Consider the following 16,275-nt stretch of genomic DNA (forward strand, 5'->3'; position numbering starts at 1 on the left):
ATGAACTATGGTTTGGCAAGAAACCTAAGCTGTCATTTCTTAAAGTTTGAGGTTGCAATGCTTATGTGAAAAAGTTTCAACCTGATAAGCTCTAACCCAAATCGGAGAAGTGCGTCTTCATAGGATACCCAAAAGAAAATGTTGGGTACACCTTCTATCACAGATCCGAAGGCAATATATTGCTTTTGAATGGATCCTTTCTAGAAAAGGTAGTTCATCACAGAAATCTATTCCTGTGATTACTACACTGATTAGTGAGGAAGCTAATGATGATGATCATGTAACTTCAGATCAAGTTACTACCGAACCTCGTAGGTAAACCAGAGTGAGATCCGCACCAGAGTGGTACGGTAATCCTGTTCTGGAGGTCATGTTACTTGACCATGATGAGTCTACGAACTATGAGGAAGCGATGATGAGCCCAGATTCCGCGAAATGGCTTGAGGCCATGAAATTTGAGATGAGATCCATGTATAAGAACAAAGTATGGACTTTGATTGACTTTCCCAAAGATCGGCGAGCCATTGAGATTAAATGGATCTTCAAGAGGAAGACGGATGCTGATAGTAGTGTTACTATCTACAAAGCTAGAATTTCGCAAAAAGGTTTTCGTACAAGTTCAAGGTGTTGACTACGATGAGAGTTTCTCGACTCGTATCTATGCTTAAGTCTGTCCAGAATCATGTTAGCAATTGCCGCATTTTATGAAATCTGGCAAATGGATAAACAAAACTGCATTCCTTAAAGGATTTATTAAAGAAGAGTTGTATATGATGCAACCAGAAGGTTTTGTCAATCCTAAAGGTACTAACAAAATATGCAAGCTCCAGCGATCCATCTATGGACTGGTGCAAGCATCTCGGAGTTGGAATATACGCTTTGATAAGTTGATCAAAGCATATAGTTTTATACAGACTTGCGGTGAAGCCTGTATTTACAAGAAAGTGAGTGGGAGCACTACAGCATTTCTGATAAGTATATGTGAAAGACATATTGTTGATCGGAGATAATGTAGAATTATTCTGCAAAGCATAAAGGAATGTTTGAAAGGAGTTTTTCAAAGAAAGACCTCGGTGAAGCTGCTTACATATTGAGCATCAAGATCTATAGAGATAGATCAATACGCTTGATAAGTTTTTTCAATGAGTACATACCTTGACAAGATTTTGAAGTAGTTCAAAATGGAACAGTCAAAAAGGAGTTCTTGCCTGTGTTACAAGGTGTGAAGTTGAGTAAGACTCAAAACCCGACCACGGCAGAAGATAGAGAGAGAATGAAAGTCATTCCCTATGCCTCAGCCATAGGTTCTATAAAGTATGCCATGCTGTGTACCAGACCTATTGTATACCCTGCCCTGAGTTTGGCAAGGAGTACAATAGTGATCTAGGAGTAGATCACTGGACATTGGTCAAAATTATCCTTAGTGGAATAAGGATATGTTTCTCGATTATGGAGGTGACAAAAGGTTCGTCGTAAAGGGTTACGTCGATGCAAGTTTTGACACTGATCCAGATGACTCTAAGTCTCAATCTGGATACATATTGAAAGTGGGAGCAATTAGCTAGAGTAGCTCCATGCAGAGCATTGTTGACATAGAAATTTGCAAAATACTTACGGATCTGAATGTGGCAGACCCGTTGACTAAACTTCTCTCACAAGCAAAACATGATCACACCTCAGTACTCTTTGGGTGTTAATCACATAGCGATGTGAACTAGATTATTGACTCTAGTAAACCCTTTGGGTGTTGGTCACATGTCGATGTGAACTATGGGTGTTAATCACATGGTGATGTGAACTATTGATGTTAAATCACATGGCGATGTGAACTAGATTATTGACTCTAGTGCAAGTGGGAGACCTGAAGAAATATGCCCTAGCATAATAAAGTTATATTTATTTCCTTATTTCATGATAAATGTTTATTATTCATGCTAGAAATTGTATAACCCGGAAACATAAATACATGTGTGAATACATAACAACACAGTGTCACTAGTATGCCTCTACTTGACTAGCTCGTTGATCAAAGATGGTTAATTTTCCTAACCATAGACATGAGTTGTCATTTGTAACGGATCACATCATTAGGAGAATGATGTGATTGGACTTGAACCCATTCCGTTTAGCTTCACTTGATCGTTTAGTTTGTTGCTATTTGCTTTCTTCATGACTTATACATGCTCCTATGACTATGAGATTTTGCAACTCCCGTTTACCGGAGGAACACTTTGTGTGCCACCAAACGTCACAACGTAACTAGCTAATTATAAAGGTGCTCTACAGGTGTCTCCGAAGGTACTTGTTGGGTTGGCGTATTTTGAGATTAGGATTTGTCACTCTGATTGTTGGAGAGGTATCTTTGGGCCCACTCGGTAATGCACATCACTATAAGCCTTGCAAGCATTGCAACTAATGAGTTAGTTGCGGATGATGTATTACGGAACGAGTAAAGAGACTTGCCGGTAACGAGATTGAACTAGGTATTGAGATACCGACGATCGAATCTCGGGCAAGTAACATACCGATGACAAAGGGAACAACGTATGTTGTTATGCGGTCTGACGATAAAGATCTTCATAGAATATGTAGGAGCCAATATGAGCATCCAGGTTGCTATTGGTTATTGACCGGAGAACGTGTCTCGGTCATGTCTACATTGTTCTCGAACCCGTAGGGTCCGCACGCTTAAGGTTTCGATGACAGTTATATTATGAGTTTATGAGTTTTGATGTACCCGAAGGAGTTCGGAGTCCCGGATGAGATCGGGGACATGACGAGGAGTCTCGAAATTGTCGAGACGTAAAGATCGATATATTGGACGACTATATTTGGACATCGGAAAGGTTCCGAGTGATTCGGGTATTTTCGGGAGTACCGGGGAGTTACGGGAATTCGTATTGGGCCTTAATGGGCCATACGGGAAAGGAGAGAAAGGCCTCAAAGGGTGGCCGCACCCCTCCCCATGGGCTGGTCCGAATTGGACTAGGGAGGGGGGGCCCTTCCTTCCTTTTGCCTTTTCCCTTCCCTTTCCTTCCCTCCTACTCCTACTACTTGGAAGGGCTCCTAGTTCTACTAGGAAAAGGGGAATCCTACTCCCGGTGGGAGTAGGACTCCCCTAGGGCGCGCCATAAAGAGGGTCGGCCCCTCCCCTCCTCCACTCCTTTATATATGTGGCCAGGGGACACCCCATAGACACACAAATTGATCTTCGTGATCGTTCTCTTAGCCGTGTGCGGTGCCCCCCTCCACCATAATCCTCGATAATATTGTAGCGGTTCTTAGGCGAAGCCCTGCGACGGTAGAACATCAAGATCGTCACCACGCCGTCGTGCTGACGGAACTCTTCCCCGACATTTTGCTGGATCGGAGTCCGGGGATCGTCATCGAGCTGAACGTGTGCTAGAACTCGGAGGTGCCGTAGTTTCGGTGCTTGATCGGTCGGGCCGGGAAGACGTACGACTACATCAACCGCGTTGTGCTAACGCTTCCGCTTCCGGTCTACAAGGGTACGTAGACAACACTCTTCCCTCTCATTGGTATGCATCACCATGATCTTGCGTGTGCGTAGGAAATTTTTTGAAATTACTACGTTCGCCAACACTTAGCTCAAGGGGAATAAGGTGAAGACGAGGTCTTCTGAGTTGAATCTCAGTCTCCCTAACCAGACGTACAGTTGTCACAGCAATTGGAACTGGTCCAACAAATCATTGTCTTCAACGAGTCACTGGTTTCATCTTTCCTTCTCTTTACTTATTGTTGGTCCTTGTGAAGTCATTGTATGATTGCATTATCTTTTGTCTTCATTGAGTGACTGCTTGTTCTGATTGGTTTCACAATATCTTCCTACCTGATCTTTACTGCCTAGCTGCTATTAGTCATTGTGCTTTCACTTCATTGAATACTTGACTATGGTTTGCCTAGTATAGTCTACCTTCCGCTGCATGGTAATAGGTTTATTTCTATCGTTTGTCTTCAAAACTTTCATATTTTTGAAGACTTTCATAAAAAATGCCTATTCACTCCTCCCCCTCTAGTCGATCACTAACACTTTCAGTCTCATATAAAGTAATTTTCTTCATGTTGCAAGAGAAAATGATTTTTTTTTCTCTAGAAACTCATATAAAAAATCTTGCCATGGCAACTATTTGCAGAAGCAAAAGTGCGTAGCGGTAGAAGATTATTGCCATGTCAATTGATGGCAATTTGCCATAGCAAATATATGTCTAGTCATAGTGATTTTGCCATGGTATAATAAATTAAACGATGTCTAAAATTTATGAGAAATGAACGAAAAAACGGGTATGAATTATAGCAATTTGCCATTGCAACTATTTACTAAACAAAGCCGTCATGGCAACTGTTTGACGCGGCTCCTCTCCGCCGCTCCCCTCAGCCTCGGTATCCCCCGCCGCGTACATGCTGGGAACCGACAAGCGCTGCTCCTCTCCACCCCCGCCTCCCCCGTCGTGGTACACGGCGCTCACCGCTCCCCTCCGCCTCGCAACTCCTGTGACTCGATAGTGCGGGGTGTGTGTGTATGTGTGTGGTAGAAATGAATGAATAAGGCCAACTCCATCGCGCGACCCCATCCTGTCCGGTCCCGTCCATTTGAGGTAAAACGAATAAACGAGACGGCCCAGCGCGCGACAGCCCGGATCTATCTGGTCCGTTTTGTGTTCGGGCCGACCCATTTCAGGCGCATCTTTGCGTCGGGTTTGGGTCGTCGCGGACACCGAACGGACGCGCCGCTCGTCCGCGTGGCGGGGCGGCCACCTACCTCCTGCTCGTCAACATCAATGCGCACGGGTGGCAGACCCCAACTGTCATCGGCCCAGTGGAAGGTCGCCGTCCTTCTTAAATGGGGAACCCGTGGACCGGTCGTCGTCCACACTGCTCCACTCCATCCAGCGGCCTCTTCGAAACCCGACCGCGCTAAACCCTAGCCCCCTCCCTTGTCGAGCTCGCCGGCCGGCCACCCTCGACGCCATGAGCTTCTGGAACCGTAAGGGGAAGCACGGCCGCGAGGCCGGCTCCTTGTCGGGGCGCCGTGCCGGCTCCAGGAAGAAGGAGGCCGCATCACCACCACGCCGGGCCCCCGCGCCGACGGCTTTCTCCATCACCCCCACGTCCGCCGGCGAGCGCGACCGGCACTACGTCCGTGCTTTGGTGTGCCGCCGTTATTGGGAGACGAGGACGCCGCTCCCCTGGAGCGACGTCCACCTCCCCAACAACTGGCACCTGTCCGCCGATCGTGTGCCGATCCCGGCGAGCGGCCGTGCACGCCGTCAAGAGATCGCGCGCCGCCGCCTCCTCCTCCCCGACGACCTGTACTACGACCACAGGTATGCCCCCGACTCCCCGCTGTGGGACACATGGATCCAGGACGAGCACGACGTGCGGCGCGCGTCCTACTTCGCCGACACCGTGTCGGGGCCGCGGAGGCCATGTGCAGAGGCGCGCGGGCGTACGCGGGTGCGCGGCCTGACGGCCACGCCGTCACCTTCCTCGTCTCCGTCGCCACCTCCCCCTCCTCGCATGACAGCGGAGGAGGAGGCCTGTCTCCTGCAGCGTGTCATGGACGACTCCATGAACACGCACGACGAGCGGCAGTGGGATGGCCTGGAGGAGACCATGGCCCTCTCTGCCGCCGGGGACATCGCCTTCCCGGAGCTGCAGATGGCGGCCGTCACCTGTGGACGCCACCGGCCTACGTCGACCTCGTCAGCGACGACGACAACACCGGCTGCCAGTGAAGACGGTGACGGCCACGGCACCGACGGGCATGGCAGGAGCGCGCGGGTGCGTTTTTTTATTTTATTTTTATATATTAATTATGAAACTGGGCCTTTTAAGTGGTAGTGGAAACTGGGCCGTTTTGTGGCCAACCCCTATATATGTTTTATATTTTTTTAAATGTGTTTATTTACTTTTTTTTAGTTATTTCATTCTAGTTTTTATATTTTTTTTATTCACGTCCATCCCGGATGCGATTTGGGGTGCGGTCGCGCGGTGGGCGCACGCATGACCCATCTAACAAAGCCGGATACGTGCGAATCTATCGACGCTCCAAAGGGACAAAATCTGGTCAATCCGGACGTCCGTTTAAGGTCGCGCGGTGGAGTTGGCCTAAGAGGAGCTGGCCGTGGTCGATTCATTATGTGATTCGTGCTGGAATAAATTGACGGCGACGAAGCCGTTCAGGATGAGATGTCAGATTCCCGACGATTGGGCGTTATCATTTGGGGAAAAAAGTACTCAAGGAAAACTCGGTGGCCCTGCATGTGCGTGTCCCAAATCCGCTCTTGCATGTTGTGGTACTTCCAGGATTACTTCAACTCTTCAAGGGGAACTAAGGGAGTTCTTAGCGGATCTATGGAGGCAGGCTAGTAGCGAGTAGTCCCCTTGGATTTTATGCGGAATGGAGAGTAATCCCCGGTTGTAAAAAGTGGACCGGCATCTTGCTCTTTCTCTCTACGAATACATGATACGTGTGCTTGTTCGTCGTATTTAAAAAAAGATAGCAAGAACCATGCCTCTCGAGCAAAGGAACTGTGCCGGATAAAGCGGAGGAATTTGGTAGAAAAATATGCCAGGAAGAAGAATTCCAAACGCACCAGTGTATGCACCCGCACGGCGAGGGCAAAGTCCGTCAAGTTCGACAGGACTTAACTCGACACTTTGTCGTGCGGAAATCGCTAGTAGGGCAGATCTTTTTCCACTTACGAAACCATGAAAAACTGAACTGAAGTTTCCATACAGGCCACGTAAACTCACGTGGAGTACCTCCCCCGGTCGTTTCGGTTGTTCCCTGGGCCATGTCGCGTCCTCCACCGCTGTCGCCGAGTTGACACGGCCGATAGCCGCCACCGAAGCTGGCTGAGTGCCTAGGCCCCGCTAGCATTTATAGGTGGCCCCACATTTTCAGACCCACCAACGACTCTCCAGTACGGTAGTCAAGTCAAACCAGCCCCAGAAGAGTCAACACCAGACCCCACCTCCAGTACTCCCCTCAACCTAGCGTTCTTCTACCCTGCTTCACCCGACACCTTGCTTTAGAAGAGTCGCCACTCGCCACCAACGCATCTTCCACCGCTAGCTCGTCGGCTCGTCGGCTCGCCCAAGCGGCCAAACGCCATGGCCTCGCACCACCGCGGCCGCATCCCCTCCTACCTCGCCACCGCCGCTGCCCTCCTCCTTGCCTTCCTCCTCCCGCCGCTGGCCGCTTCCCAGTGGCAGAACTGCGGCAAGAACGGCAACTTCGACCAGAACAGCACCTACCAGGCTAACATCCGGGCCCTCTCCGTCACCCTTCCCAAGAACGCCTCCTCGTCGCGGACGCTATTCGCGGCCGACAGCTTTGGCACCGTTCCGGACATCGTCTACGCGCTCGCGCTCTGCCGCGGCGACGCCAACGCCTCTGCCTGCGGCGCTTGCGTCTCCGACGGCTTCAAGGACGCGCAGCAGCTCTGCCCCTACAGTAAGGTCGCCGCCGTCTACTACGACCTCTGCTACCTTGGCTTCTCCAACCAAGACATCCTCTCCGCCACCGACGGCGACAACAACGCCTTCACGCTGGTGAACAGCGAAAACGTGACCGTGCCAGCGAAGGTGTTCGAAGCCGCCGTGAGCGTCCTCATGAACGCCACCGCGGATTACGCGGCCGCGGACTCCTCCAGGAGGTTCGGCACAGGGGAGGAGGGGTTCGAGACGATCGACAAGGCGAAACCCAAGATTTACGGTGTGGCGCAGTGCAGGCCGGATATGTCACCGGCAGATTGCCGGAGCTGTCTCGCAGATATCATTACGTACATCCCTCAGCACTTAACAGGGAGGCGGGGTGCTAGGGTTGTTGGATTGCGGTGCAACTACAGGTATGAGCAGTATTCCTTCTTCACCGGGCCGTCTATGCTGCAGCTCCCGGCGCCATCCGTGGGGGCACCTCCATCTCCAGCGCCGGCCAACGTGACGCCACCGCCAGTCGGAGGAGGTGAGCTTGGAGAAATAATTTCATCTTATTTGCACCATTCAGTCTTTAGACCAGAAGTAATTTCAAAATTGAGGGACAAAAACAGTGAGGTTTTATTTTTTCGGGAAGGTAAAACGGTGAGGTTCGATCTGCGAAGAAACCAAAAAGTACAAACTCAAGGTGGACAGGATCAATTTCTATTATTTAATTTGATTCTAGCATATAATTATAGAGTGTCAACACCAGCCAGGGGCCTTTTTACAGTCTGATTCAGTTGTGCTAAAATAAGTAATCCAGTCTTCAGAGCTCTGTAAAGAACTCGGAATAAATTAGTTTGTAGGACAGCTGAGACAAAACAAACCTTGGTAAACTAAAAAAGTAAGTAATGAGGGAAAGATTGCTCTCAACAAGAAACTTTGAAAATTTCTGTTGTTTGGTCTTGACTACTGCGCAGTCGCGTAGCTATCAGTTAATTGACTGTGCAACAGCCATCACCGGTGTGGGCAAGCGAAAATCCTACACTTACGGACAAGAAGGCACGGAGGGAACGCACGGGATTACGTGTCCCGAGTCCCGACTAATTTCCCTCCCCTCCTCCCTGATTTCAACTGTGGACCTTCCTGAATTCCAATGAACCATTGCCAGGTCAGTCCGTAGGTTGTCGTACGTTAATCTGTGTCCGTAAGTCTAGCAAAACCCGGGCAAGCATCATGGGTTGGATCCGGCAGGCGGCCGTGCTTCCAGCTCCACCACTCGGCGATGCAACTCTACTGTAGCCGGTTGCACCTCCGGCCCAAAACAGATGCAGCTCTGCCACCGCTGATTGCAGCTCCGCACACTCATCAGTTCTAGCTTTGCCCTTTGCCGGTTGCAGCTCCTCCACTCGTCGGTTCCAGCTCTGACCTCGAGCGCTGCTAGCGAGTGTTGCGACGCAGCGAGGGGTGCTGGAACCGGTATCTAATGGCCAGTGCATAGAAAAGCTGGAAGAAGAGGTCTGCTTTGTTGGGGCGTGCAAGGCTTTTTGCTGCAAGTCCGGGGTGTCATGCTGGGACTGTCGACGAAATTTACTGGAATCAGCGGTCTGCGGTGCTGCGATGGGCCATCTTGCGTGCTAGGATGTTGGAACCGGCGGTGACATTTGTTGGAACCAGCTACTTTGGGTGTTGTGATGGGCTTTTGTGCAATGCCACAATCTAACGACGAGTCGCAGTGACATTTGTTGGAACCGGCTACTTGTGGTGTTGTGATGGGCTTTTGGCATGCCATGATGTCGTGCAATGCCACAACCTAACAACGATGACCGAAGACTAACTAGTTGACAAGCGCTCCCCGGAAGCCTCACAACGATCAGCATTATTTGGCGCACTCTCAGCCGCCGTCACATGTCACGCTTTGGACACGTCATTTCGATTTTTTTTCCGCACCTGTTTTCGGCTTTTTACCGGTTTTTTAGGTTTTTTCGACGTTTTGGTTTTTCATCGTAAAAAAAATTATGAAAAAATGTGTTTTTTTCTTCCGCAAGAGGGACCATTTTGCTTTTGAGAGAGGCACAACCATGCCTCTCGGAAACAAAAAATATATGTTTTATGATTTTTTTTCACGAGAGGCACGACCGTGCCTCTCGGGAAATAAAAAAACGCGTTTTTTTAATCTTCCATCAGAGGCATGGTTTTGCTTCTGCGAGAGGCACTATCATGCCTGTACGTCCTCTTGAAAACGAAAAAAATGCATTTTCTATTTTTTTTTGTTCCGCGAGCGGCACGGTTGTGATTTTGCGAGAGACATGGCCGTGCCTCTTTCGAAAAAGAAAAAAAACCGTGCTCCCGGTTTGGTTTTTTCTCGTGAATTTTTTTCATTAAAACCTATCGACATGAGATTTAGTTTTGAAGGTCTCGACACAAGGAATCCATCAATGAAAATAATGCGAGATTTGGACGCACGATTTGGGAGATAAAACATTTTGAATAAACACATCTGCGAAAAAAAATAAAATCTCTCAGGTTGCAAGAAGCACATGCAGCACAACACTTTGTTACAATCTAAAAAAAATAAGAGTGATCTTTGCTAAGAGTATTCCTCAATTAATGATTTTGCGGTGACATGGTGCTACTATGCCCAACGGAGATGGAACGGCGGACGGTGCTGCGACCCGCCGATGACGAAGATGGACTCGATGTTGGGCAGGGACGCAGTTTCGGTGCCTTAAAGACACCTGTCTTTGGGTCACTGACATGTGGACCAGCCATCTATTAGGCCCATATATTATAGACACAAAGATAGGTGCCTTAAGACACCGAAACATAGTCCGTTGGGCAGATAGACGAGTCGCCCTCCAGATTTCTGCGGTTCCAAACGCACCGGTACCCGCACGGGGAGGACAAAGTCCGTCAAGTTCGACGGGAACGTGCCTGAACTCGACACTTGTTGTCGTGTGCAAATCGTTGGATCTTCTTCCTCTTGTGATTGTGAAACCAGGAAAAACAGAATTGAAGGATCGATCTAGGCCACGTAAACTCACGTGGAATACTTGCCGGTCGTTTCGGTTCTGCCCGAGGGCCACCGCTGCCCTCTTGAGTCGGCATGGCCGATAGTCATAGCTGGCTGAGTGGCCGGGCCCGCGAGCATTTATAGGTGGCCCCACGATTTCAGAACCCCCAACCACTCTCCAGCACAGTAGTCAAGTCAAACGAACCCCACAGGAGTCAACACCAGACCCCACCTCCAGTACCCCTCCCCTCAACTAGTCTTCTATATCTTCTTCGCTTTACTTGTCGAGCCACCACCGCTAGCTCTACGACTCGTCGGCTCGCCCAAGCGGCCAAACACCGGACCATGGCCTCGCACCACCGCGGCCGCATCCCCTCCTACCTCGCCACCGCCGCTGCCCTCCTCCTTGCCTTCCTCCTCCCGCCGCTGGCCGCTTCCCAGTGGCCGAACTGCGGCAATAAGGGCAACTTCACCACGAACAGCCCCTACCAAGCAAACATCCGGGCCCTCTCCACCACCCTTCCCAAGAACGCCTCCTCCTCGCGGACGCTCTTCGCGGCCGACAGCGTCGGCACCGTTCCGGACATCGTCTACGCGCTCGCGCTCTGCCGCGGCGACGCCAACGCCTCCGCCTGCGGCAACTGCGTGTCCAACGGCTTCAACGACGCGCAGAAGCTCTGCCCCTACGGTAAGGACGCCGCCGTCTACTACGACCTCTGCTACGTCGGCTTCTCCAACCAGAACATCCTCTCCGCCACCGGCGGCGGCAACAGCGTCCTCATACTGATGAGCGACAATAACGTGACCGCGCCAGTGGAGGCGTTCGACGCCGCCGTGGGCGTCCTCATGAACGCCACCGCCGATTACGCGGCCGCGAACAACTCCAGGCGGTTCGGGACCGGGGTGGGGGGTTTCGAGACGGTCGACAAGCGGAACCCCAAGATTTACGGTGTGGCGCAGTGCAGGCCGGACATGGCACCGGGCGATTGCCGGAGCTGCCTCGGAAGTATCATCGCGATGAGGTCCCAGTACTTAATCGGGAGGCAGGGTGGTAGGATTCTTGGATTGCGGTGCAACTACAGGTATGAGCAGTATTCCTTCTTCACGGGGCCTTCTATGCTGCAGCTCCCGGCGCCAACCGTGGGGGTAGCTCCAGCTCCGGCGCCGGCGAGCGTGGGGCCACCACCAGTCGGAGGAGGTGAGCTTGGAGAAATAACTTCATCTTGTTTGCACGATTCAGTCTTTAGGCCTGAAGTAATTTCACAATTGAGGGAAGGGTGGCGGAGTTTCTTCCCAGATCGAAGCTCACTGTTTTACCTTCACGAAAAAGTATAAACTCAAGGTGGACTGGATCGGGTCCATTTGGATTTACACACCACAGTTCCAGTATTACTATTTAATTTGATTCTAGCATATAATTATAGACTGCCAACACCAGCCAGGTGCCTTTTTACAGTCTTATTCAGTTGTGCTAAAGTAAGTAACCCAATCTTCAGAGTTCTGTAAACAAAGGTAAGTAAACGAGGGAAAGATTCCTCTGAAGAAAAAACTTTGGAGATTTCTGTTGTTTGGTCTTGACTTCTGCGCAGTCCCGTAGCTATCAGTTTATTGACTGGACAAAACGGAGAATTATACGTGTTCAAAGTCTTGTGATGACCGGGCCGGGCCTGCATGCTTGGCCGATTGCTAGCCATAGAAACTCTTCTGGAAAGGGTGCGTGTTGGAATTTGTAGCACTCTTGACTCTTCCATGATTTGGTTAGGCCTCGTTTGGTTTGGAGGAATCTTGTAGGATTTCTAGAGGATAGGATTTTTGTAGGAAAAATTCCTATGAAGCCCTTTGGTTTGTAGGAATGGATTCCTATTCCTATATAGGATAGGAATCAATCCTTCACATTTCAAAGGGAAAAAACATTAGGGTTCCTTTGATTCAAGGATTTGCATAGGAATTTTGGAGGATTAGAATCCTTAGGTATTTTTCCTATATTAGTTGTTTGATTCATAGGATTGAATCCTATAGGATTTTTTCCTAAGGAATTTTTTGTACTACTTCCCATAGGATTTCTAGCATCCAGTCAAACCTCTTTGAAAGAATCCTTCGGTTTTCCTATGATGCAATCAAACAACCTAAACTCCTATAGGATTGAGATGAGCATGAGATTTCAATCCTATGTTTTTCCTATTCCCATGTTTTTACAATCCTGCGAATCAAAGAGGCCCTTAGCCTAGACTCAATGGAAAAAAAATCCTATCCTATGAATCAAGTGACATCTCTTTCCCTATAGGAAGTGAGATGCATGCCACCTCACTTCCTATGATTTTCCTATTCCTATGATATTTCTATCCTATGAACCAAAGGAGGCCTAAATAGGTATATTGACGAACAAAATATCTAGTTTATCTTCTGGTGCTGGTGCATGAGCATATGGGTTTTTCCTCTTTAGACGGTCCATTCTCATTTCCCATCCCACAAGCTTTTCAACGCACTGCAAATAACATGGTTTGGCTAGTTGGAATTTATAGAAGAAGTTGCAACTAAAAGCGTAACTGCAGTTTTCCCCCCTTCTTTTCTTCCATGAATCACTATCGGCGATTCATAGAAAAAGGACTTTTTGTTCCATTCACTGACACTGGCGCCTGCCGTTTACAGGAAGCGCAGGGAACAAAACAGCTAGAATTTTAGCTATTACACTGCCGATAGTTGCTGCAATACTGGCTGCTGTTGTAATTTGTCTTTATCTATGGAGGAGGAAGAGCAAACCGGCGCGGAAGACATCACTATCATGTAAGTCCTTATTTTTTTTTGCAAAGCATGCAAGTCCTTTCTTGTTCACAAATGGAATCAGTTTTTGAAAACGTTTCTCTACAATCGAAACCAAGGTTTTCCATTTGGCATTTGAAAATAGTTACATTCGTGTATTAATTTACACCATTATTAAAGTATCTTTTCTCTTGTCATAGATCCAACTAATCCAGAGGACATACAGAGTATCGATTCACTCATTCTCGATCTATCAACTCTACGAGCCGCAACAGATAACTTTGATGAAAGGAATAAACTTGGTGAAGGAGGGTTTGGTGTGGTTTATAAGGTGCTAATCATATCATTTCACAAAGGCTTTTTATTCGGTATAGTGCACTTTTAGTAAATAAATATCTCCATTTGTACAGGGAATCCTTCCTGACAATGAAGAAATAGCAGTTAAAAGGCTCTCACACAGCTCTCGCCAAGGGATAGAGGAGCTCAAAAATGAGCTTGTTTTGGTTGCTAAGCTTCAACACAAGAATTTAGTGAGACTTCTTGGTGTTTGCTTGGAGGAACAAGAAAAGTTACTTGCGTATGAATACATGCCCAACAAAAGCCTTGACACCATTCTTTTTGGTAGGGCAACTCACCAAACCATTTTGCAACAGTGAAACAAACACCTACTTCCTCCGTCCCAAAATAAGTGTCTCAACCTTAGTACAATACTAAGGTTGAAACACTTATTTTGGGACGGAGGGAGTAAAATATATTGTGTACTGTTCTGATGTTTTTTTTCCTGTGTGATAGATCCTGATAGGAGCAGTCAGCTTGGTTGGGGGACGAGATTTAGGATAGTCAATGGGATTGCTCGAGGCTTACAATACCTTCATGAAGATTCTCAGCTGAAGATAATTCACCGGGACCTCAAAGCGAGCAATGTTCTTTTAGACTCTGAATTTAATCCTAAAATTTCAGATTTTGGCTTAGCAAGGCTATTTGGCAGTGACCAATCCCATGATGTCACCAACCGTGTCGTCGGAACCTAGTAAGTGCTGGTGACATTGCTCTTATAAGATATTTCAGAGCGCATGAGTCCGTAACGTAATGTTGTTATTTCAGCGGATACATGGCCCCTGAGTATGCTATGCGTGGGAATTACTCTATCAAGTCAGACGTGTTCAGCTTCGGCGTCTTGATTTTAGAAATCGTCACTGGAAAAAGAAACAGTGTCGCATATGACTCCGAGCAAGCTGTAGATCTCTTAAGTTTGGTGAGTACTTTGAGTTTTTGACTGTTAAAAACTTCGGCTTCTACGAAAAGCTATAATTTGTAATAACAATAAGAGCAATTTGTAATAATCCATCTACCGAATGCAGGTGTGGGAGCACTGGACGATGGGAACAATTGTAGAGATCATGGATTCGTCTATGACTAGCCATTCTCCAGGAGACCAGATGCTCAAGTGCATGCACATCGGACTTCTGTGTGTTCAAGAAGACCCCGCTGATAGACCGATGATGTCGGTTGTGACTGTCATGCTAAGCAGCAGCACTGTGTCTCTCCAAGCTCCATCAAGGCCAGCATTTTGCATCCAAAAGAGTGGCATGAACTACTCAGGCATGCACACAGATCCATATCCAGGAGTTTCACATTCTACCAGTAGATCACCTATGTCACCCAACGAAGTTTCGATTACTGAACTTGAGCCGAGATAAGTCCGAGACTGATGATGTATTCATTATGTACGCCATTCTTGCCAAAATAACCTATTTTGATTTAGGGAAAGACCCTACATCATATGTATAATCTACTCGACACCCCCGTGGTAGAAATTTTACTGAGCAATGGCATAATACGCCAGTATAATTATATTGTCGGGGTTGTCTATTTGTCGGGTTACGGCAACATTTTAAGATACGCTATCATCTCAACTTGTGGATCACTATCCTGTATATGCCTTATGTTGAGTCTCCATATGAAGTTCGTGGTCCAAAAGGTGAACTTGAACTTCAATAAAATAGAAATCCATTATATCCCTCGTTATAGTAATATCATCTTTTTCTTCTTTATAGAAAGTTAACTTCAAGTCTTGTTGCTATTTTTGGCTGAAGATCGATGAGTTCGGTCCTGCAATTGCAGAGCCAATTAACTTCGTCTTTGTAACATTGCGAAAAATATGCCCAAGGATTCTCTTTAAAAATTTGCCTGAGGTTTGGTTTTCTTTTTCTGAGTGGTGCCTAAGTTTTTTTTTCTTTTTTTGAGGGGTACCTAAGGTTTGGTGAAACCTCACATGGGAATTGTTAAAATTTTCCAAGCAAAAGTTGGAAGGGTCACCAAGCCAATGTGGAGCGGGAGGCATCGGCTTATGACCTGCAGCCCTGGCACGCGGGCGCGTCTACTTATCACTTGGAAGGAACACTTCTTTTTATCAGTAACTTTATTCCTCAAATGATAGACATATCATTTACAATATTTGGAAGAATAAAGTCAGGTGGAGAAGAGTCCCAAAACTCTGAAGTTCTGATGCTAAAGCAGTGTTTTGCCAAACAATCTGCAGCTAGATTGGCTTCCCTACAACATCGAACAAAATAAACAGAAGAAAACTCCAACGCAGAGCCTTGTACATGGCCCAGGCGGGCCATAATGAATTCGTCTCCTTTACCCTCCAGTAAAGCTGCACTTGCTCTCGACTGCGGCGGCACCGGATCGAAACCTGCCGACCCAAACGCCTTCTATTTTTCTTTGTTTTTTCATATTTTTTGTTTTATTTTCCTGTTTTTACTTTTGTTTATACTTCCATAATATTCTAAATAAATATATGAAAAAATATTTTACATAAAATTATTTGAATAAAATGGTAATCAAGCATTTTAAAAATGTTACATGCGTATAGAGAAAATGTTTTTCATGATCCAAAAAATGTATACAGGAAAAAATGTCTATCAAAATCATGTAAAAATGTCAATCAAGCATTTGAAAAATATTAAATACATATAGAGAAAATGTTGATCATGTATTCAAAAAGGTTGAGCACATATTTAAAATTTATTAATCAAGCATTTGAAAATGTTAAA

The 16,275-nt window shown here is 47.3% G+C and overlaps 1 protein-coding gene across 2 annotated transcripts; it reads left to right on the forward strand.

The window, feature by feature from the left end:
- Positions 1 to 7,051: 7,051 nt before the first annotated feature.
- On the forward strand, positions 7,052 to 15,143 carry LOC125535953 (cysteine-rich receptor-like protein kinase 6). 2 transcript variants are annotated; one of them, XM_048699032.1, is made up of 7 exons: positions 7,052 to 7,990; positions 13,106 to 13,240; positions 13,417 to 13,547; positions 13,627 to 13,837; positions 14,009 to 14,246; positions 14,321 to 14,471; positions 14,578 to 15,143. In XM_048699032.1, exons 1-7 carry the CDS (start codon positions 7,138 to 7,140, stop codon positions 14,914 to 14,916), a joined length of 2,058 nt encoding a protein of 685 aa, XP_048554989.1. In that variant the 5' UTR covers positions 7,052 to 7,137; the 3' UTR covers positions 14,917 to 15,143. The 2 variants fall into 2 exon arrangements, with proteins under 2 accessions (XP_048554989.1, XP_048554988.1); XM_048699031.1 differs by lacking the exon at positions 7,052 to 7,990 and adding an exon at positions 10,729 to 11,654.
- The last annotated feature ends 1,132 nt before the right edge of the window (positions 15,144 to 16,275 follow it).

Source organism: Triticum urartu, chromosome 2 (assembly GCF_003073215.2).
Source record: "Triticum urartu cultivar G1812 chromosome 2, Tu2.1, whole genome shotgun sequence".
Lineage (NCBI taxonomy): Eukaryota > Viridiplantae > Streptophyta > Magnoliopsida > Poales > Poaceae > Triticum > Triticum urartu.

What these genes read in the sequence shown, in the direction of transcription:
- LOC125535953 (XM_048699032.1), top strand. Translation starts at nt 7,138, where the DNA reads ATGGCCTCGCACCACCGCGGCCGCATCCCCTCCTACCTCGCCACCGCC. An exon ending in GCCACCGCCAGTCGGAGGAG is followed by an intron (nt 7,991 to 13,105) that starts GTGAGCTTGGAG and finishes TGCCGTTTACAG; the next exon opens with GAAGCGCAGGGAACAAAACA. An exon ending in AACCGTGTCGTCGGAACCTA is followed by an intron (nt 14,247 to 14,320) that starts GTAAGTGCTGGT and finishes TTGTTATTTCAG; the next exon opens with CGGATACATGGCCCCTGAGT.